Raw genomic sequence first — 22156 nt, 5'->3', positions numbered from 1 at the left:
AACGAAAAACGTCCTGCACTGACCGTGTTGGGTGCCTGTGTGTTTATTTCACGTCTCGATCTCCTCCTCGGTGTATTTTATTGATAATAAAATGGTGATCTCTCTTCAGCAGGTGGAATACAAAAAATAGGCCTAATGTATTTGAAACATAACTATAATGCGATAACGATATGTATCAATCATGATACAACTGATATAGCAGCACACAGTAAAAGTATCTGAATGATCGTTTAACTTGCATATAAAAATCAGCAGCAGCAGTCTATGGATCCACTGCCTCCCACGATGTTTCAACTTCCTTCCATCTACAGCTTCCTTTTTCCATGTGTTTTATTTAATCTTTCCATCTTGTATACGGTCTTCTAGGCCTTTTTTCATCTCCTGGGATCCATTCGATATCCTCCCTTGTCCATCTTTGATCTGTACATGTGGCAGCGTGTCTGGCCCTTTGCCATTTTAGCATTTCCAATATATAGCAATACAGTGACATCAGATGCAAACATTCACAGGAAACATTGTATGTAAAAAGCAAGCCCCAGACTTGACATCATACACATGTATCAATGAAAAATATATATAATAGGAATCTATTTTGGCATTTCCAGACTTTTTTTAAATAATTTATCACAATATTGCACTCACCTGACATGAAATATAAAAATCAAGATTTTAATTTTGTTCCCAGTAGGAGAGGCATGGATTTATGCATGTGGCTGCTATTTACTTGTCAACTCAAAACATGAATACATCTATACAAGGAAACTCTTAGTTTGTTACTTTTAAAAAGTGTGCTTTTCTTCCAAGTTAATTGTTAGAGACAGTCATGAAAGTAAAGTCAGGAACTTTTTTGTAATGTAACCAGAACATTGGCAGTGCAATGTGGAGCTCTCCCTTGTAAGTAAGCCAGTTACTTTTTTGTTTACTTTAAACATTGTGTTTTCAAAACTTATAGATGTATTTGTGTTTTTGTCTTCTCACATTATATGTATTTCATATTTTTAAATGATAATATGCAAACTGTTTCCCATTTGTTTCAAGCAGGCACAGAAACTGACATCACCTTATAGATAAACTCAAATGCAGCTGTGTAATCATGATATGAAACTGTGTCAAAAATCTTGGAGCCGCATTGAATATGTATTACACTGTATGTACTGTGATGGATCTGTAGGCTTCAGCCCCTTAAAGTGTACAATCATTGAAAATATCTTTCTTTATTGCTACCCATCGTGTGCTATTTGCTTTCTGTCGTCAGGGCTGAATAGCGGTGATGCCTAGCTGGATCCATTGTAATGTCTGTTTTCACCAACCAAGTGAAGACAGGCGATTTGCAATTACAAACTGCGGTCACATTATTTGTGAGAATTGCTTTCAGAAAGGTAAAATGTCTGTGATCCCTTTAATGTACCTCTCTAGCCAGTGAAAGTAGCAAACATCTTGATCTCATAATGGTTTTCTTATATCAAAGCTAGTTGCTAATTTAAAACTAAAAATCCAGTGTATAATTCAACTTGTGCAATTTTTTTGCTTTATATTGGTTGACAAAGATTGTTTAGACAGCTGCTGACCTATTTTTCTATCAAAGAGCATGCTTACCTTACTTCTCACAGCTCAGCACACAGTAATAAAACTAAATGTAATTTATGAGTGTGCTTCAGCTGACAGGGAAAAAAAGCCTATTTTGATGATTAAGTCATAAATCTAAAGCTGCTGTTTTTTTTTATATAATAAAAAGCTTTTTGTGACATTATAGGGAATGTACTATGTTATGTCTGTAATTATTATCTGTCACTGGAAGCAGAGGGAAGACTGAATCTTTTGTCAAGCCGAGTTGACAACTGTCAGTAAAATCATTTTTGGATGGCCTGTGACCTTCTCTACAAACCTTAAGTCTTTGAGCTATGCCTTTATAAAGCATTTAGGTCAATCAGAATAAAACAAACTAGTGACACATTAATCCCAGCATAAAGCAGGCTTGTTTCTTTGTTGATTTAACAGGAGAGTACAACATTGTCGGGATCAGTGCTCTCTGTCTTTGCCTGTGGGACATGATAAGCTGTAATTGCCAGGGTTTGTTCCTGGTATACTCTTCATCTTGGCGGAGATACTATAAACAAGGGTTATAAATGAAAAAAAACGTTTTTTTCTCCTCATCGATCTCTGGTTGTTGGTAACCTCGTTAGTAATAACTTCATTCTTATTTCTGTTTCTTGAAACTTTCTTGTGAATTGGCATCTACAGGATCTGTCATGGTAAATTCATCAAGAATGTTTAACTATGCCCAAAACCAACATATTCTATGCTTGCATTCTCTGTACTTTTAACATATTGAGGCTCAGGTTTTGATACAGAAATATGCAACAGGGTATTTCAAAAATGCTAGAATTGCAAGTCCATTTACATCTCTGAAACTTAGTTTTTCCTTTCTTAATGGATGAGTATGTGATCAAACTCATGCTTCTTTCATTCAGTCAAGCTTTTCGTTATCACTCTAGCCTTCTCCTTACTGTTATTCACTGTAATGTACGATGTTACATTTGTAATGTGCATCTCTGTAGTACATTGTATGTTAGCTGTTGAACAAAAACGTCGCTTTTTAAAAGAATTATATAGAAGTCAGAATTGTAATGTTTAAACACAGCCAATGGTGCCCTCTGGTGGTAATATTTCATAAATACCAAAAATGTATAAATCACTGTACCATATTAAACTTATGCAGTGATGTAACTATTAAAACTAAAACTAAAATAATACAAATGTAAACATCCCCATCAAAAAAAGTTTTTCAGATTATTTTTTTTATTATATATATCTATTTAATTCACAGGAAATAAAGACCAGTGCCTTATCTGTAAAGCCAAATGTCGACTTATGCCTCTTTCAGACAAAGTAAGTGATGTTATTCCCTCTAGTTCACTTAGTATAAAGTCAGTTATAGCCTGTTATATAATTTATGTATGTTTTTTACACTTGGGTTTATTCTTCTTTAACTTCTTTAACTGTACATATGATAAACTACTAGGTTGTTTTTATTACTGACAGTGCCCTCCCGGGACAATTTTATTAGATGAACCTGGTTTTAGTGCATTCTGGGTATAATTAAAAATATATAAAGCATCAAAGCATCAAACCTTTGATGTAAGTTCTGCTATAAAGTCTGTATCAAGGAAATATATTTGTAAAATATTTTAAAATGTTGTGCATTTCAAATCCATTTGTTTCACAGAGCAGCTCAGAAGTCAAGGCTCTTTTCACAGATGTTGACTCGGTTTCTAAGAAATACTGTTCTGAGATAACAAAGGTAATCATTTCCTTTAAAGCCTTAATGTGTTAAAACATTAATAATTATTCACTGGATATAGAGAGAACCTTTCTTAAAGTGATTTTAATTGGCAAATGGAAATAGTCATAGGACACAATTTGTCTCAGACTATGCCTGTTGTATAGGCCTACATGCTGGTAAAAAGTAATGACAATAGACTTCATGAAAGCATGAAGTTTGTGTTGCAGTTCACTACGGTGCTATAAAAAACGCACCATAACTGAGACACAAAATTACGGTAAGATCCATGTTGTAGTGCTACTTTGTAATGTGAGGTATACAGTGGTCTCAGACGGTCAGGATATGAGGACCAACCAGTGAAAGGTTTTATTATTGTAAGTAAGTATGTACATTGTCTGTATTTTCTCACAGGTTTTAGAATTTCAAGACAAGCACAGAAGGAGGTTATTAGCGTACCACAAACAAAAGGTAAACTCTTATTTTCTTTTTATTGAAACAGGGTGTTGCTAAACACATTTGTCCACATGTGTGGTTTTTCTGTATACATGACCTTATCAGTTGTATGTAACTATCCCCCTTGTTATCATGGTCACTGTAACATTTGCCAAGAAATACTGTTTTATGGTTCATCATTCACCTTGTCACAGGGACACTCTAATGTCTGTCTAAGTAAGGATTTATGTTGTATAAAAATAAATAAAGGTCATTTTTAAATTGTGATCTGAAAAGTAAAGGAGATGCCAGATATAGTAATGCAGATAGTTATAACTAATTTTGTTGTCTTACTAAAATTGATTTGCACAACACAAGTTCATTCTTCAATTAATTAAACTGTCTATATGTAGATATTGCACACACTACTCTTTTCATGGCTTTATACTGAATGTCCATTCATACGTAATTGGAGTTAAATGCACAGTTAAATGTGTGTAAGTTATTAAAATACTATAGAACAACAGAACCTGGTAACAGTGTATTCTGTGGTTTTGTTCTTGAAAGAAAATTTCAGTCTTCTTTATAGAGTGCTAATTTGGAAGCAACGTTATTGAAGATGAAGCAAGAAATGCAACTAATGAACAAGTAAGGAAATCATTTATAGGTGTCTTGTCAATGAGCAAAGACTTTTTAAAATGTACTTTCCTCTTTAAATGTATATATTTTTTTTGTTTTCATAGAAAAGTTGCTGAGCAGAATGCATACATTTCAAAATTAGAGAGTTCTTTGCAGCATCAAAGGTAGGTTTTCAAAAGCTTATATGAACTATATAATTGTTTTGGTAACCAAAGCAGAACAGTGGTTTACATACTTTTACTTCCTCCCTCCCTCTTATTTATCCCTTCACTTGTTTAGTTTTTGCAGTTCTTGGAAAAATATTCAGATTCTAGTGTAGATTGTATGTAAATTCTAGTGTAAATGCTTCTGTACTTCCTTGTAAATCCAAGCTTCTTGAAGTTTGTCCAACGCCTCATGCAAGTACAATCCAGTCTGTTCTAGGAGACAACCTTTACTAATGGTTGATGAAGTTAAGCCCTTCTTGGGTGCATCAGTCATTAATTATATTTATATGTAATTAATTTATATTTATTTTTACCTTTTTTACAAATTCAAATGTTCTAAATGGTAATAAACATAACAATGACAATGGATATATATGTGGAGTTTATTTGAATTTTTACTAATGCCCTTCAGACGTTCATGGGCAAATTTGAAATAATAGCCATTAATTAAGGTATTCCAATAAAGCAGTTCTAAAGAATAATCTGATTATCATCTTATTGGGTTTATTATTTAATGTCTTCTGTTAATGACATTTAAAGCTTTTGTAAGCTAGTGCTTTTGGAAGTAAAGCTAAACTATAGTTTAGCTATTCCATAATGTCTCTTATTAAAGAGTAGCCTATATTTGGTGCATATCAAAAATGAAACATAAAATATCTCAGTTTGCTCTTCTCTGTATTTGATTATTATATAATGATTGTAAGCCCCTAATGGCGCACTTCCCAAATTCCGTATTTTTGTTTAAAAAATAGTCTCTGAAAGGTCCAAACGAAGCTGCTTTCAGTGGACTGGTTCTTTCTCCTAGGTTTTGGGACAATGGGTCTTAATCCCTTTTCCATGAGTGAATTCGAGCAACCTTATGGTCGGAAACCTCAAGCAGCCAGTAAAGTCCTTTATATGGATATACAGTACTCTAAACACTGATTTGCAATATTGGAAGTGTGGCGTTATTTCTGATATGCATTGTCAGATTATGATACAATGATGTCATACAGATGGAAGAGGAAGCGGAGTTAATTAGCTTATTTTGGAAGTTCACTAGTTATACCTTTTAATAATACATTTAAAAGGTAATTATTTTTGTACTTGTATTTGCTGATACAGATGTCAAATAAACAAATAAATTGATGAACTGATAAGAATACTGTCTTCTTTTCTATCTAGTTTGAGGACAACTCAGCAGCCCTGTGGATGGTCTTCCTCACCTACCACCTTAAATCCAATGCCAAGTAAGTTTTGCATAGTAAAATTGTGTTTTTGTTTATTTTATATACAAATAAAATGATATAGGCCTACATATTACGGTAACAAAATTACTTAAGCCATAGTCAAATCATGATTTTAATTTATCACTTTACAACTTCACAGGCAGGTAAATAAATGAAAAATAATAAACCATAATAAACATGGAATGCAAATTATTCAGTTTAATGGTTCACTATTTACTGACGTATATATACTAATTTAATTTGATTGTTGGATTCTTGGTCCCAGTAAATTCAGTATCCACTTGATTTCAAATAACAAACAAACATGTTTTGCCAAAATTCCTAACATTCATATGAACTTATCCTTTTGAACAAGAAGAACCATAATAATAGTACATTTGCTCATTAAATGACTAATTACGGCCTATAAAAATGAGTTTGTGAAGTATGCTCTATTTGACCTTTTCTAGACTACAATATTTGTGTGTGGTGCAAAGTGGAAAGAAGATGCATTATGCTTTTGGTTTTCTATCGGGGTCTGGGGAAACAAATCCCAAATGGCTTTGATCTGTGGTTTCAATTTACAGTATAGCTCTTCTTTTATGTTACATAGTTTAAGTAGTCAGTTAGTTAAAGTCCTTCATCAAACCTTTCATAATTATACTCAGACCAGAACACTTGTGAATTATGTGTTCCTCTCTAAACAAAGTGGTTTAAGTAGAACTTACTAAAAATCATGATTATTATCAAAGGTGATGCTGGTAATTGATTTTCAGTTTTTTTCCTGCTATTATCTGAAATTTCCAGTAATATGTTGAGCAAACCAAAGGAAGTAACTTGACAGTGAATGTTGAAAACACAATATTATCAGCAAATTGTTTGTGTAGTGCTGTGTAAAGGGATTATTCATTTGGAACTATGCAGTTCATGTGCAGTACATATTCTACTCTGAAGATCAGTTGTATATCTCCTATATATTTATATGTCATGTAACTTTATGAGACCAGTAGTCTTTTTTTATATTCCTAGTGAGGTTTTCACTACTCACACCCTTGGCTCTATTTGTATTAAAATGACATTGCCCACAGAACAGTTATTGCAATGAGTATATTTTTCCTTTCTCTGCATCATATAATATATAAATCTTGGATTGGGTTGTTCTGTTATCTGAATGCGTTTGTCTTTGTATCATTTTCAGCAAAGCAGAACCCATTTGCCTCACTGAAACTACGACCATCACCTACTAGCATGTAAGCAAACCTTTCAAAGATTAGAAATTATATGGAGGATTATAATTATATATTATTATTATTGTCATTTAGCTGACGCTCTTATCCAGGGCAACTTACATTTGTACCCATTTATACAGCTGGGCATTTTACTGGAGCAATCTAAGTGAAGTACCTTGCTCAAGGGTACAACAGCACTACCTCACCCGGGATTTGAGTTATGAGTTAGAACCCTAACCACTACTCCACAGTGCACAATGTTTAATTCATCAGCTAGTTAAAGTCCTTCATTCAATGTAACCTTGGTGGTACAGGTAGTGGCTACCAGTGGTGATATCCTTGGTATTTAACATTGCATTGTACTGATAGTCAAAATCAATTTAGTCTCAATTAAGCCTAGGATAACATAAGAGGTAATTTGGTAAGGTCTGTGTATGTTCTCATCATCCTCTGGTCAAAGTTTTGTCCAGCAAGAGAGTAATTTTCAGTCTGTAGTAAAAAGGAATAGGAGAAAAATGTCCTAATAGGTATTAATGACTATTAAAACTGTAGCAGATGTAGGATCCCTCAGGTTTTACAGAATTTTAAACAATAGTCGACATCCAGTGCCCAGGTTGAGAGAAATTCATATTTAAAAATCACATATCTTACCAGTTACATACTGCAATTATTGAGCAACACATTCTTCAGCTTCATGGTTGGGCTAAACTGTAAAACATGTAGCAAATTTGATTATCAAAATGCTTTAGTAAACACAAAATCTGATTTTAATTGAAAAGTATGAATCCTACTACAGTGATCGCTGCTTGATAAATTACAGACCACCGTGTAGTGTTTAGAATAAAGTAATTATAGGCAATGTTGCTGTCTCGTGCATTTTATTGTACAGCTCCCTTGAGCATACACAAGCTTTCAGATGGGAAAAGAGATCCTTTAGTGTAACACAATATGCTGGGCTCATGCATCTGCATGAAGTGTGCACCTCACGGCTGATCCACCACTGGCTTTGTCTGTTGTTTGGACAAGTGTTACTTAGTAATAATGAGGACGTTTACCTGAATCATTGGTGGGGTAATTACTATTTTCCATCTCCCCTGGTGAAAGGCACTGTATGTATGCTGTATACACTGTAATTTAAGCTGTCACAATATAACACATTCCATTTTGTTTATTGTATGCTTTGTTGCAGCCACTTTATATTCCTTTTGGTACAGTCTTTTAACACAGCAGCTCTGTGGGGCTGTCTGTCTACCTGCCTGCTCCACCAGATTAGGCCAGTGGGTTGCTCTTTGGTTCAGTGGGACTCCTTGGTGGCTCGCTGACACTGGACTATTTGACAAGGCTGTTATTTTGTGATTTGTTCTTGTTGGTTTGGTTATGTAATGTCCTGGCAATGGTGTGTGTCTTATTCCTGCTGCATGTATTGGCATAGATTGATGTAATGATGTCTTGCCTCGAATCCAAGCTGATGACGGTTGTCTGGGCTTATTTTAAGAGCCCTTATATTTGCCTTTTTCAGGTACAAAGCTACTTTTCTTTTAATAAACAGCATGGAGAACATGTTCATGTTGTTGTCATTGTAATAAACCTTTGATAAAGTATTTGAAATTATACTGAAAGACATGTCACAGACGTGTGTTTTTACAAGTTTGTCTGGTTTTATATATTCTTATTTTAGATTAAACTGAATTTAATCAGTGTGTTGTATTTAGTTTATTGATTTGTAGTTTCTGTCTTTAAACTGTATTAAAACATAAGTATTTCAGTATACTATCATGAATAATGAAAATGATATATTTGTTTGTTTCTTTAGACCAGAACAAATGGAAGTGGATTTACCAAATAAGTTTAGAAAGGTATGTCTTCCATTTTTGGTGTATCTTCAGTCTTTATGTATGTCCTGTCTACAAATGACTGAAAGCTTGTCCTGTGATCGCCCCACCACATTTGAAAAATATCTTATAGTAATACTATTTTTAAAATTAAGATTAATTCTGTTACCAGTTTAGTTTGTGGTACACACAAATGCACACACACATATACTTCATAGAGGTTATGAAATCAGCTGTTAAAATGCATGTAGAATCCAGTGTGTATGGGAGTACACAAAACTGTTCCACGTGTGTGACGTGTTTAAAATAGATTATATTCAAGATTATATACCCATAGCAATTTAAATAGAAATTTACAAAACTTACATGTATATACAGTACTGTGCAAAAGATTTAGGCATGTGTGAAAAAATGCTGTAAAGTAAGAATGCTTTCACAAATAGACATGTTAATAGATTATATTCATCAATTTACAAAATGCAAAGTGAGTGAACAGAAGAAAAAAATCTGTGGATTTAGGCAGCCTCAGTTGCTTCCCTCTCTTCATGTAATCCCAGACAGACTCGATGCTGTTGAGATCAGGGCTCTGGGGGCCATGCCATCACTTCCAGGACTCCTTGTTCTTCTTCACGCTGAAGATAGTTCTTAATGACTGTCGCTGTATGTTTGGGGTCGTTGTCATGCTGCAGAATAAATTTGGGGCCAATCAGATGCCTCCATGATGGTATTGCATGATGGATAAGTATCTGCCTGTACTTCTCAGCATTGAGGAGACCATTCATTCTGACCAAATCCCCAACTCCATTTGCAGAAATGCAGCCTCAAACTTGCAAGGAACCTCCACCATGCTTCACTGTTGCCTACAGACACTCATTCGTGTACCGCTCTCCAGCCCTTCGGTGAACAAACCGTCTTCTGCTACAGCCAGATATTTCAAATTTTGACTCATCAGTCCAGAGCACCTGCTGCCATTTTGCTACACCCCAGTTCCTGTGTTTTCGTGCAGAGTTGATTCGCTTGGCCTTGTTGCCATATCGGAGGTATGGCTTTTTGGCCTCAAGTCTTCCATTAAGGCCACTTCTGACCAGACTTCTCCGGACAGTAGATGGGTGTACCAGGGTCCCAATGTTTTTTGCCAATTCTGAGCTGATGGCACTGCTGGACATCTTCCGATTATGAAGGGAAGTAAGCATGATGTGTCTTTCATCTGCTACAGTAAGCTTCCTTGACCGACCACTGTGTCTACGGTCCTCAACATTGCCCGTTGCTTTGTGCTTCTTCAAAAGAGCTTGGACAGCACATCTGGAAACCCCTGTCTGCCTTGAAATGTCTGCCTGGGAGAGACTTTGCTGATGCAGCTAAACTACCTTGTGTCTTGTTGCTGTGCTCAGTCTTGCCATGGTGTATGACTTTTGACCGTAAACTGTCTTCAGCAACCTCACCTTGTTAGCTGAGTTTGGCTGTTCCTCACCCAGTTTTATTACTCCTACACGGCTGTTTCTGTTTCAGTTAATGATTGTGTTTCAACCTACATTTTGAATTGATGATCATTAGCACCTGTTTGGTATAATTGTTTAATCATACACCTGACTATATGCCTACAAAATCTATTTGTGCAAGTGCAAGTGTACCTAGAAGAATTGATGCTGAAGGCAAAGGGTGTCACACCAAATATGGATTTGATTTAGATGTTTCTTCTGTTCACTCACTTTGCATTTTGTTAATTGATAAATATAATCTATTAACATGTCTATTTTTGAAAGCATTCTTACTTTACAGCATTTTTTCACACCTGCCTAAAACTTTTGCACAGCACTGTATTTATTTTGGACAACTATGTTTTTTGTGGTATTTGATTTGTAGTATTATAACTGGGTAGCAATTCATCATGAAAAAGTTTTATATGTATTTAGAGGTGGACATTTTTATAGTTGTCTAGAAGCAGGTGTTCAGTTGGGGAAAAAAAAAAGCTGAGTTTTGTGAAATGTTACTTTCTATGTAATGACATGCTAGGTTTAAGTAGCAATATACAAGGCACAGCAGTGTAATTTAAGGTTTACATGTGTTTTTAATCCTTGGTACACATCCAAGGCATTTACCTTTTTCAACACATCAGTTATTGGACTAAAACACTTATTCATTTTTCCCGAAAATGTAAAACACATGGCCGAAGAAGCTCTTTATCTTTACCAGATCTGCACTGGAGGTAGTCTGTAATTCAGAAGTGCTGAAATATATGCTAAAATGTGTTTTTATTTTATATGTTTGCAGAATCAGCAAATTGTGTTTTATTGAAGTAATTATTTAAAATCCAGAATGATTTTAAATGATGAAATCATAGACATTTTATATTGTTTATTCATGTTTTATTTTGCATTGAAAACAGCCTGAGATTTCAAGAAGCTCTTCTCGGCTAACGTTAATAAGTCCACCTCAAGATGGTCATATGGGTAAGTCAGTGATGCTAAGCATGTTTTGGATTAGTATTGGATTAACAGGTATGTTAAATATTGATATACACACAATGCATCTTTTATTTGTTTATTATGTCACCAGATATTTACAGTGAGGGAAAAAAGTATTTGATCCCCTGCTGATTTTGTATGTTTGCCCACTGACAAAGAAATGATCAGTCTATAATTTTAATGGTAGGTGTATTTTAACAGTGAGAGACAGAATAACAACAAAAAAATCCAGAAAAACGCATTTCAAAAAAGTTATAAATTGATTTGCATGTTAATGAGGGAAATAAGTATTTGATCCCCTATCAATCAGCAAGATTTCTGGCTCCCAGGTGTCTTTTATACAGGTAACGAGCTGAGATTAGGAGCACTCTCTTAAAGGGAGTGCTCCTAATCTCAGCTCGTTACCTGTATAAAAGACACCTGTCCACAGAAGCAATCAATCAATCAGATTCCAAACTCTCCACCATGGCCAAGACCAAAGAGCTGTCCAAGGATGTCAGGGACAAGATTGTAGACCTACACAAGGCTGGAATGGGCTACAAGACCATCGCCAAGCAGCTTGGTGAGAAGGTGACAACAGTCGGTGCGATTATTCGCAAATGGAAGAAACACAAAATAACTGTCAGTCTCCCTCGGTCTGGGGCTCCATGCAAGATCTCACCTCGTGGAGTTTCAATGATCATGAGAACGGTGAGGAATCAGCCCAGAACTACACGGGAGGATCTTGTTAATGATCTCAAGGCAGCTGGGACCATAGTCACCAAGAAAACAATTGGTAACACACTACGCCGTGAAGGACTGAAATCCTGCAGCGCCCGCAAGGTCCCCCTGCTCAAGAAAGCCCATGTACAGGCCCGTCTGAAGTTTGCCCATGAACATCTGAATGATTCAGAGGAGAACTGGGTGAAAGTGTTGTGGTCAGATGAGACCAAAATCGAGCTCTTTGGCATCAACATTACTCTCCATATTTGGAGGAGGAGGAATGACCCCAAGAACACCATCCCCACCGTCAAACATGGAGGTGGAAACATTATGCTTTGGGGGTGTTTTTCTGCTAAGGGGACAGGACAACTGCACCGCATCAAAGGGACGATGGACGGGGCCATGTACCATCAAATCTTGGGTGAGAACCTCCTTCCCTCAGCCAGGGCATTGAAAATGGGTCGTGGATGGGTATTCCAGCATGACAATGACCCAAAACACACAGCCAAGGCAACAAAGGAGTGGCTCAAGAAGAAGCACATTAAGGTCCTGGAGTGGCCTAGCCAGTCTCCAGACCTTAATCCCATAGACAATCTGTGGAGGGAGCTGAAGGTTCGAGTTGCCAAACGTCAGCCTCGAAACCTTAATGACTTGGAGAGGATCTGCAAAGAGGAGTGGGACAAAATCCCTCCTGAGATGTGTGCAAACCTGGTTGCCAACTACAAGAAACGTCTGACCTCTGTGATTGCCAACAAGGGTTTTGCCACCAAGTACTAAGTCGAAGGGGTCAAATACTTATTTCCCTCATTAACATGCAAATCAATTTATAACTTTTTTGAAATGTGTTTTTCTGGATTTTTTTGTTGTTATTCTGTGTCTCACTGTTAAAATACACCTACCATTAAAATTATAGACTGATCATTTTGTTGTCAGTGGGCAAACGTACAAAATCAGCAGGGGATCAAATACTTTTTTCCCTCACTGTATTTTATGCAATCACAAGATCGTAGCCACAGTAGATGTTTGCTGGAATACAGTCATAAAATATATAAAGGGTTTTAGGGAAACTTGGGTAAATTAAAACTGGACTATTGACACTTTTAAAAGTCTTGTTTGATCCAACTTGTTCATCATTGAATTCTTAAAAATACTGTTTATTGTGCAAGTGGCTGAAAAAGCTTTTCAGTGTAATAATGTATTCCTTGCCAAATGAAATGGTCTCAATTGTACCTGAAATCCTGCTTTGCCTTTAAGCAAGACTAATAGACGTGCTATAATCCTTCATAGTGGAGGGAGTCACTTCAGTTACAGTTCTGGGTAAAACTGTTGCCAAACTGCTTTGATTGTAATCAAAAGTGAAATTAAACAAAAAAAGCTGAAGGACTGAAAATGTTCTTTTTGAGTTACTGTCCTTTACATATATTTTTTACTCCATTATTAATTGGCTTAACCAACAAAATCAGTTCCTTCTTACCCAATTATCAAAGCACTAAATTTGATTAAAGATTGATGAAAATTACATTAAAGTATGTTTGACTTAGGATAATTCACAGTTTGTAATAGGAAACTGGAATTATCTGTTGTTTATTTTAAATGTTTGAAGACTTTTACACGGTTAAATGCTTTTGATTTCTAATGTTCCGGTACTTATTATCCATGTTAGGCTTTTAAGGATCCCTCTGTTTGCCATTATCCACATTTTCAAAAGCAGTGTTTTGGACAGGTCTACAGCAGACATTTGTCACATTTTGTACAGTGCATACTAACTATGAAACCTTCACATGTGTAAGTTTACTACCAATACATTCTGATTTATACACCACAAAGTTCAACATTTAATGTCCAGAAAACACATTTGAAACCGTTTGAATTAATGGCAAGTGCCACATTCACACATTACTGATTTGTTAAAACAAATACAAATCTCCAGCTAATTTTAAATCTTGCTTCTTTGAAGAAACACAATCCATTAGATGTTTAAAATTGGAGCACACGGGGTCATAAGCCAGGGACTTGTTTTTTATAAGCTAAAGATAGCATTGCCTGTCAACAGCACATATGACTGAAAGAACACTAAGATGTAATGTTTGTGGTATTTATTTTGCATATAAAAGGTGGATTATGTGTTTGTAAACAAATGGATGGGTGTATGAGCTGGAATAAAAAAACATTTTTTTCAGTTGCTAGAACTTCCACCCAACTGAATGTAAACATGTGGGACTCGGTAAATGTGCGTGTGTGTTTAGATGTTCAGCACGGCTACGTTAATGAAAATGAATGGTGTGTAGCTCCTGAGGTGTAGATTCTTTCACTAATCTTTAATAAAATATTTAATGTTTCTCATGAATCATACAGGATCCTTCATTAAGTGTCTTGGATTACAACAGCTTTTAATATTACAGACAAGCCCAGACAAGCATCAACACCCTCCTAGTATTACAAACTTTTGCTGGTTTCTTAAGTAATTTGTTTACATATATTTACACATTCTTTGAAATTATTTAGTGTACGAGTTCTGGATCTTCATCAGTGCTAGATATCCATCTGCAGAAACTCTAGACATCATCTGTGTTACCGTACTTCAATGACAAGAATGTGCTTTTTCATTATTATTGCAAAGCCAGTGAGTAAATGCAAATGCCTGTGTAACTTAAAAGCTGAATTGTTTGCTCTCCAGGTGCTGTCCCTTACAAGGTGGCTAGTCAGAGCTGCCTGGTAGCAAAACACTCAAGCCAATCCATATCCATCAGGTAACATCACATTTGACAAATGGAGATTGTCATTCATATTTTTTTAGCTTTCCCCATTATAACCCGTAATTCTTTAAAGCAATCAGACTTGTTTAATATGCCTCATCGGGACAGTGATTTTAGCCTTCCATTGCTTTTAAATTTGTATTTTTATAGATCCTTTGACCATACATAGGTTAAAATTAATTCTAAATAGTTGAGAATTTTTTGAGCAGTAGATGCCAGTTTAATTAGTATAGCTGGGTATGCAAATCATTTCTGACAGGGAAAGTTTTAAACATTCATTAATTCACGCTGAAGGTTTTTGTGAAAATACTGCAAATCCCAGTTAAAATAATATAATTGTATGCAATTGTGAAAGAAGATTTGCTGAAAAAAGTGTAGCTGCAGCCATTCTATAGCATAATCGTATTACTGGCAATCATATTATGAAGAACATAAAAGCAGTTCCCTGAAGTATTTTAAGTTTAAGAGCCATACACAATAATTGCTAAACCCATTCTGAAAGCTTAGTATTTCCAATTATCAGCCAAATAGACATTTTGCATAATATTGCGCCTCACTACTTGTATAGTTGCTAATCTGGAAACAAAGCAGAATGTACAGCAGAGTTGAGCATGTGTGACAACAGACATTATTTCTTCTAAATTATAATACTTCTTTCTTGCCTTTTATTTACCTCTTTCTGGTGATTCAGAGCTGCACTAGCTGGGACTTGCAAAACAGTGTCATTCTTTTAAAGAAACTTAAGTACGTGAAGGTGAATTTATTTTCAAAACAAGTTTTCAAAGCACAGCTGAAGAGGTGTAGGATTTAGTAACTGTTTTGTCAATTTATCCATAACCACAAGTAAAGGTCCTGTACATGCTCTCAGCATCAGCTAAATCTTTACATGGTTTTTAAACACTTTTCTTCATTAATGTGGTTTCCTGATGAGCTAAGCAAAATAAGTAATGGCACTTCACCTATTTTTACCTATGTGATATGGGTAAGTGTATCAAATGGGTGAAAATAATTAAACAGATTAGAAGAGTAATAGAAATGTGTATGAAATGAAAACTGAAAACTAGGTGTACCGTAACTCTAGTATTTGCATTCTATACTGTACTTTTTTAAATCGGAATCTGTTGGGGGATATACCAAAAGTAATTTTGTATTGGGCATCTATTAAGACCACATGTGCCCATTCCCCACCTGTTTTCATTGTGCCTTTTAGCAGAGAGAAATCTTACGGTGCCTTGGACACTAGCCGTGAACGTACGAGCATGATGACATCTTCTCAGCAGTACCGGACAGTAGGGCTGCCTGCTCAGCCACACATAGGTGGGGAGACGTGGGAAGGCTCTGGCTTGAGAGGCCCACAACCTTTCCATTCGTCCCAGCCCTCCCTGCTGACACTTAGGACTCCCATCAGCATCCCTGCCCTCCTGAGAAGCAACCAGGGCAGATAACCTCCAGTAGGTCTCCTTCCATTCAGGATTGCATGTTCTGTAGAAGATTTGCTTGAAAGGCTAACAAGATTAACATAACTTCTAGTCTTAGAATTGTTTTCCATCCCCAGAAAAGTGAGAGAATCTCAGGGGGACATGACGAAACACGGTCTTGAAAGCAGGTCTTTTTTTAGATGTATTTAGGATTGTTTAGAATGCATTTCTGTGATGCCTGAAGTTAGTGGTTTATGTAAAGAAGAATATAAAGGACACCGCATTTATGTATTTTTTTGTATTTCTCATAATAATCTTTCCTCAGTTTTAGGACAGTACTGGCTATAAAGGGTTGACCCAAACAGTATTGTTTAGTAGAGTGAAGATGTAATATTCTGTGGAAAGTTATACATGGTTACATATGGGCAGCTGAATATTGCAAGTGAAATGAGGATTTGCATTCAGCAGTTCTTATCTGCAGTTCTGTGTGAAGGCACCAGAGGTCATTGTTACCTTCTGCAATATCTCACAGTGTGTCTGTTATGGTGCTGGAGTTGTTGTATTCATTTTAACATAAGATTTTAACACAAAGGATTTCGATTAACAACATGTTTTTATGATTTATTGTGGTATGAGCCAAAGAGCAGTATATTAGCTAGTATTTGTCTTTTGACTGTTTACCTTAACTACAGTTCTAAATTTGGATAATTAGTAGACCGTATTCACCTAACTCAAGCACAATTCAAAGCTGTTTTTCACCGATGAACATGATGCCTATAAGTTTTGATCAAAATAAGTAAGAAAAAAAGAAAACTGAATCAATAGTCTTTAAAAAAGCAGCAATGACATCACAGAGCCTTCAAAGAGTATATCCAAAGGGTTCATGCAAAATCACACTTTAGGCAGTATGTGTTCTTACATAGCATATATACAAAATCAATAACTTGTGGTCAGTGTTCCACAGCATGAGGTTTGTTTTTGAAAAGTTTTAGAATGGGGTTTGGATAACTTAATAATTTATAGACTGCATAAACCTGGAAACAGTATAACCTGGGATCCTAGAACTCCTCTGAGTTACATTGTGCTTTTGGGTCCTGCCATTTCCAGTTGGGTGAACTTCTATTATGGCAGGAATTTCCAACACTTTAGGCTAAGGTATTGGATCCAGGAGAAACCGTGTCTTAGGGGAATTTGCAGCTGCTGCAATTTGCTATCTTCCTGTAGGGAACAGTAAAAGGCAGGGGAAAGTGATACAGGCGAGAGTGGATGATCTGTATCATTAAATAAATTACACATGTTACAATTAACCTATTGTTCCAGAACTAAAGAAAGTATAGATACATTCCATCTCACCAAATAAGAGTGAATACAATATAGCTCAAATATGTGGGGGGAATTAAATGTGTGTATATATAAGAAACAAAATTTATAGAAACTGCAAATGTTAGGCTCTTATACATGTAGTTGAAACCATCAACTGTAAAGAAATAGTCTGTTATCTCTGGTGCTTCACTCTATCCTAACGTATTACTTTTATTTTATAAAAATGCTAGATAGAAATTCTGATATTTTCATTAGCATTGTGTATCGGTGGCTGCTGGGAAAAACATACATCTAAAAAGATTACATTTTAATATGCAAGAGTTGAATAGCAGTTTAATAGGGATAAATGAATAGGGACCAGGATTTTTCCACACGTACAGGGTATCCAGAAAAAATGAACTCTTGCTTTGTGTCTATTTGTTTCACATTTTAAATAATTCTGACAAAAAATATTTAAATTCTTAATAATAAATTGCACGAATAAGTGATGATCAGGACAAGAGGTCTCTAATGAATAATACCAGAGTGCACTTTTGGTATTTATGTAGATTTAAACTGGATGTATTTCAGACTTTTGCGTATCACTTCAGGTGCAGATGCAGATGTTTGTGTCCCTAAAGATCTCGATCAGATTTGGCTGCATTGAGACAAGACCTTAAAAGCAGAACATTTTTATATTTAAAAAATATATATAATTATTTATTTATTTGAAATTGCAGTAACGTAATGCATTTCTGCAAAGCCACTCTATAAGAAATGTCATAAAAAACGAAAAGGAAATGGTGAAAATTGGTGTCTGGCTCCTATGTGTATCCTTTAACAGTCCAAGAAGTCAAGGTTTGCTGTAAGAGTGTGTTATTTTTAAGGTGTGCCAGCTGACTTTTAGAAAGATTATTTCAAAATCCAATGTAGTAATATTCAAAAAGGAAGTTATGCAATAAGGTAACTATGTAATAAAAAAATATACTAAGCTTCTATATACTATACATTTCATGCATTTTGGAGCTTTAAGAATTAAGAAAAAACTAATGCTTTCTTCACTTTTTATACTTAGGCTTTGCAGCAATGGTGAAACGAAGAGGGGAAAAAGAGGCCATTATTAACAGAAATATGTTCTGTTTTTGTTGAAAGTGGTAGCACAGCTACAGAAACACTGTGACATGTATTTGTTTATAAACCTAGAATTTTGTATTATATCAAAAGTTTATTTTTATATATATTTCAAGTGTTCTTGTAAAGGACAGGTTTGGCTATTTCAGCCAATGATTCCCAGGCCTGGTCCCGGAGGACCCTGGAGCCGGCCGGTCTTCATTCCAGCCCAGTTGTCAGCTCCTTACCTGAGTGATCTCCACGTGTTTTTAGAGCTGTCAATGAATGACAAGGCTGTAATAAGACCATCTTTAGTTCTGTTAAGAGCTCAGTTCAGCTAGGGTTGGAAACCACTGATTGAAACGGTTCATCTTTAAATAATACAATCTATTTTTGAAGTAGAAAGGAACATAATTAATCGAGATATTTTAGATTGTGGATATACGTATCAATCTTCTGAGTGTGAATACTGTTCTCTGTCACAACCAATGGCACTGCTGAAAGAAATTATAGACTCCTATGAACTTCATGTTCTATGATGAATAAACGGAAACTGATTGAAAAGACTCCTGTGTTACGACAACGCATTGCGGCTGTTTCATTAAGCTCAGTGGAAGAAGGTATTCCTCAACACGTTGCTTTAACTTCATAACTCTTAAAAAGTGTTTGTCTGAAATAGAAAATGAATGAAAATATACCGGTGTACCTTTTTGTAGACTTTTTATAAGGGAGTCTCATGAAGTGGGTTTACAGGGAATCTTTTTTTAATCAGTTTCCCCCCACACGTTTTGTCTGGGTAACTCACTACATTTTCCAAAGAAGAAAGAGCAGCATCAGCCTGGACACCTGTTCGCTTTTGAAGAAATTTGGTTGAACTAAATAATATTCTGGTTTCATTTTAGAAATAGCCCTTGGGATAGGAATTCATATCATCCATGCTTCAGAAACATTTTGTTATTATCCATTAAATATACAGTTTGTTGTTACTGGTTTTATTAAGGTAATGGTAGCTGCTAAACCCTCCTTTCATTCATTTTAACTGTATCTGAACTGTCGATGGTAACCTTAGGCATTTAACGTTGGAATAATTAGTTTGTTTTGGGAACATGTTAAGTCGCACAAATATATTTGTTATATGAACACCTGCACTCAAGATCTGCTTTGAAAGAATGGCAATGGGGGATGAAATTCTGAACCATACATCATCCTAGGAAATAATGACTAAAGCACTACGCTTTCCCACATTTGCCAATACATGACTGTGTTGTAGGTAACCTAATGATTTCGGTCTGTTCAGTAGGTTTTTGCCTCATGCATAGCTGTTCTAGGTGCCATTCTGCTTTGGACACCATGTGTCTGACTTGTGTGCATGTTTTAATAATTTTGTATGACTTTTTGACTGGCCCAAATAAAAATAATAAAAATAATTAACCACTGTGTTTTAACCCATAAAGCCTGTGAACAGTTACAGTGTTTGAGACTTGGTTAAGCCATCAGCAGTTTGAAATTTGCAGCGATAGTGTTATCAGATTTCCTAGTCTGTAAAATGTTTTATGGCACATTTTGTGGTAATATAAATTTGTACAAACCTGGAATAATTGAATTTCTACACATGCATGCACACACACACTCATAAAAACATAACCACACACTCATATAGGTTTATATAAATAGTTTTAAAAACAAATCAGTTTTAATTATATAATGTTTCTGAATTTTGAACTGCTCTTATAAACTATAACACTATAGGGTGTTCTACACGTAATGCATAATATTTTAGTTTTTAATTTAATTTTGTTAATCTTTTCATGTTCTATAAGAATAATTTCCTAGACTAAAGATATTGGCTGTCATGGAAAATGTTTGTTAAAATGTGTAGATTTGAAGGGTTTACATTTGCAAGTTACTGCAGCACAAACTATTAAGGTAGTAAGGAATTATACTCCTGAGACAACAGTTTTAAGTTTGGCAAATATCGGAGAATGAAAGCTTCCAATTGGAAACAAAAAAGATTAAGGAAGTAACTTAGTATGAAAAATATTTAAGATCCAGCATTTATTGGAAAGAGGTAACCATTATATTTTAGTGAGTTTTTTTTTTAAGAGTCAATAATAATAATTTAACAAAAAAGCCAAAACAAGTAGAGAGCATCTATTACAAAAACAACTTTCTAACAAGTGTGGGTATAGCTGACACTTTCACTTCAGGAGAACAGGCGCGAGTCGGCAGGTAATGGACAAAGCCGAGGGAGACGAAAACAAGACATTGAAGCCCGCCTCTCCAGTAGAAACTGTCCCTCCCAGGCATTTACTTTAAATGATGTTCAAAGGAAATTAATCACAAAAGAATCGTTTGAAGAGGTGTAGTAGAGGTAATTGTGTTTTTTCTTCAAATAGGTTGTACAACATGGCAGATATGAGTGTTTAAGTACAACCTCCAATGGCTCTTGATTGCTTCAGGCCTTTAGGGAGGAAATAACTTTACGAGGACTAGTTGAGGCTGTCAAAACTATTTTAAGATTAATGGGTTGGTCAGGTATCAATTCAAGGTCCCTCCAGATATTTATTTTGTTGGTTTAGATTTTTAAATATTATTTTGAAAGCAATTTTAATGTAATGCTGCAATAAAATAAAAATACAAGCTTCATAGGATGTTCGTTAAAAATAAATTCTGACGCCTACTGTCTTGTGTTGTGTAGACAAATGAAGCACAGATTTGCAGAAGTAGGTTACTAATATTGAAAGTGTTTGCCAATTAAATGTAATAACTAAGTATGTAAAAGTGGTAATTGTTTAAGACACGGTACTAGTGATTGACAGGAGAGTTCCAGAGTTCCACGATCATTTGCTCCTTATACCAAGTGTGGCCTATTGTGTGTGTGTATTTTAATGGAAGTTCATTGTATTTCCTTTAAACCTCTCCACATTCAAAGTTAATATTGTAGTGGGAAATTGTATTGCTATTCAGAAATAACCATCTGAGAAGGATTAATTTCTCTGTAGATGTAATATATTATTTTTATTGTCCTTAATATGAATAATAAAATAAAATAAATTAAATATCACTATTACTACTCTAACTTTACAAACACACATTTGACATGATGAGACCAAAACATTGGTAACTTTCACAGCAGTGTAATTGTAAATAGACGCACACAAAGAAATGTGGCCACACAGCACAGGAACTCAAGAGTTCACCAGAAGGAACGAAGACCTTTAGAACCCTCTGGTGACACAAAAAGGGATAGTGTGTTGTTGTGTGTAGCTATTGTGATGACTAAGCCCTAATATGACATAGATTAAATCAATCTCCGGGCTACGTATCTAAAATAAACATCTGTGATCTAGTATGCAAACAAAGTGGGAGACAAATGTAAAGGAGCACAATGAAAGGTGTAACCAATTTTTTTAGGTTTTCACGGTGGTTAAAGCAAACCCTCAGGAGCCACATCTCCTCTGGAAAGCTCACACTTCAATGCATGAGGAAGCAGATTGTGGTTGGGGACATGGTTTTTCACACTGAATGGATTTATACAGAGCATTAAAGAAATTAATGGGTTTGTGAAGTTTTT

The 22156-nt window shown here is 35.4% G+C and overlaps 1 protein-coding gene across 1 annotated transcript; it reads left to right on the top strand.

Annotated features, from left to right (window-relative positions):
- The first annotated feature begins 2830 nt into the window (after positions 1-2830).
- On the top strand, positions 2831-19435 carry rnf212 (ring finger protein 212). Its single transcript, XM_066720986.1, has 12 exons — positions 2831-2889; positions 3227-3301; positions 3695-3751; positions 4305-4363; positions 4459-4518; positions 5725-5789; positions 6967-7018; positions 8811-8853; positions 11216-11279; positions 14674-14746; positions 15963-16203; positions 18548-19435. Exons 1-11 carry the CDS (start codon positions 2872-2874, stop codon positions 16195-16197), a joined length of 801 nt encoding a protein of 266 aa, XP_066577083.1. The 5' UTR covers positions 2831-2871; the 3' UTR covers positions 16198-16203; positions 18548-19435.
- The last annotated feature ends 2721 nt before the right edge of the window (positions 19436-22156 follow it).

This window comes from Amia ocellicauda, chromosome 13, assembly GCF_036373705.1.
Source record: "Amia ocellicauda isolate fAmiCal2 chromosome 13, fAmiCal2.hap1, whole genome shotgun sequence".
Classification (NCBI taxonomy): domain Eukaryota; kingdom Metazoa; phylum Chordata; class Actinopteri; order Amiiformes; family Amiidae; genus Amia; species Amia ocellicauda.
This window is presented reverse-complemented; position numbering and strand designations above follow the sequence as displayed.

Bases quoted from the DNA above. Each gene is read 5' to 3' on its own strand.
- rnf212 (XM_066720986.1), top strand. The intron at 3,752-4,304 runs GTAAACTCTTAT...TCTTCTTTATAG, and splicing joins TAGCGTACCACAAACAAAAG to AGTGCTAATTTGGAAGCAAC. The intron at 8,854-11,215 runs GTATGTCTTCCA...CATTGAAAACAG, and splicing joins TACCAAATAAGTTTAGAAAG to CCTGAGATTTCAAGAAGCTC.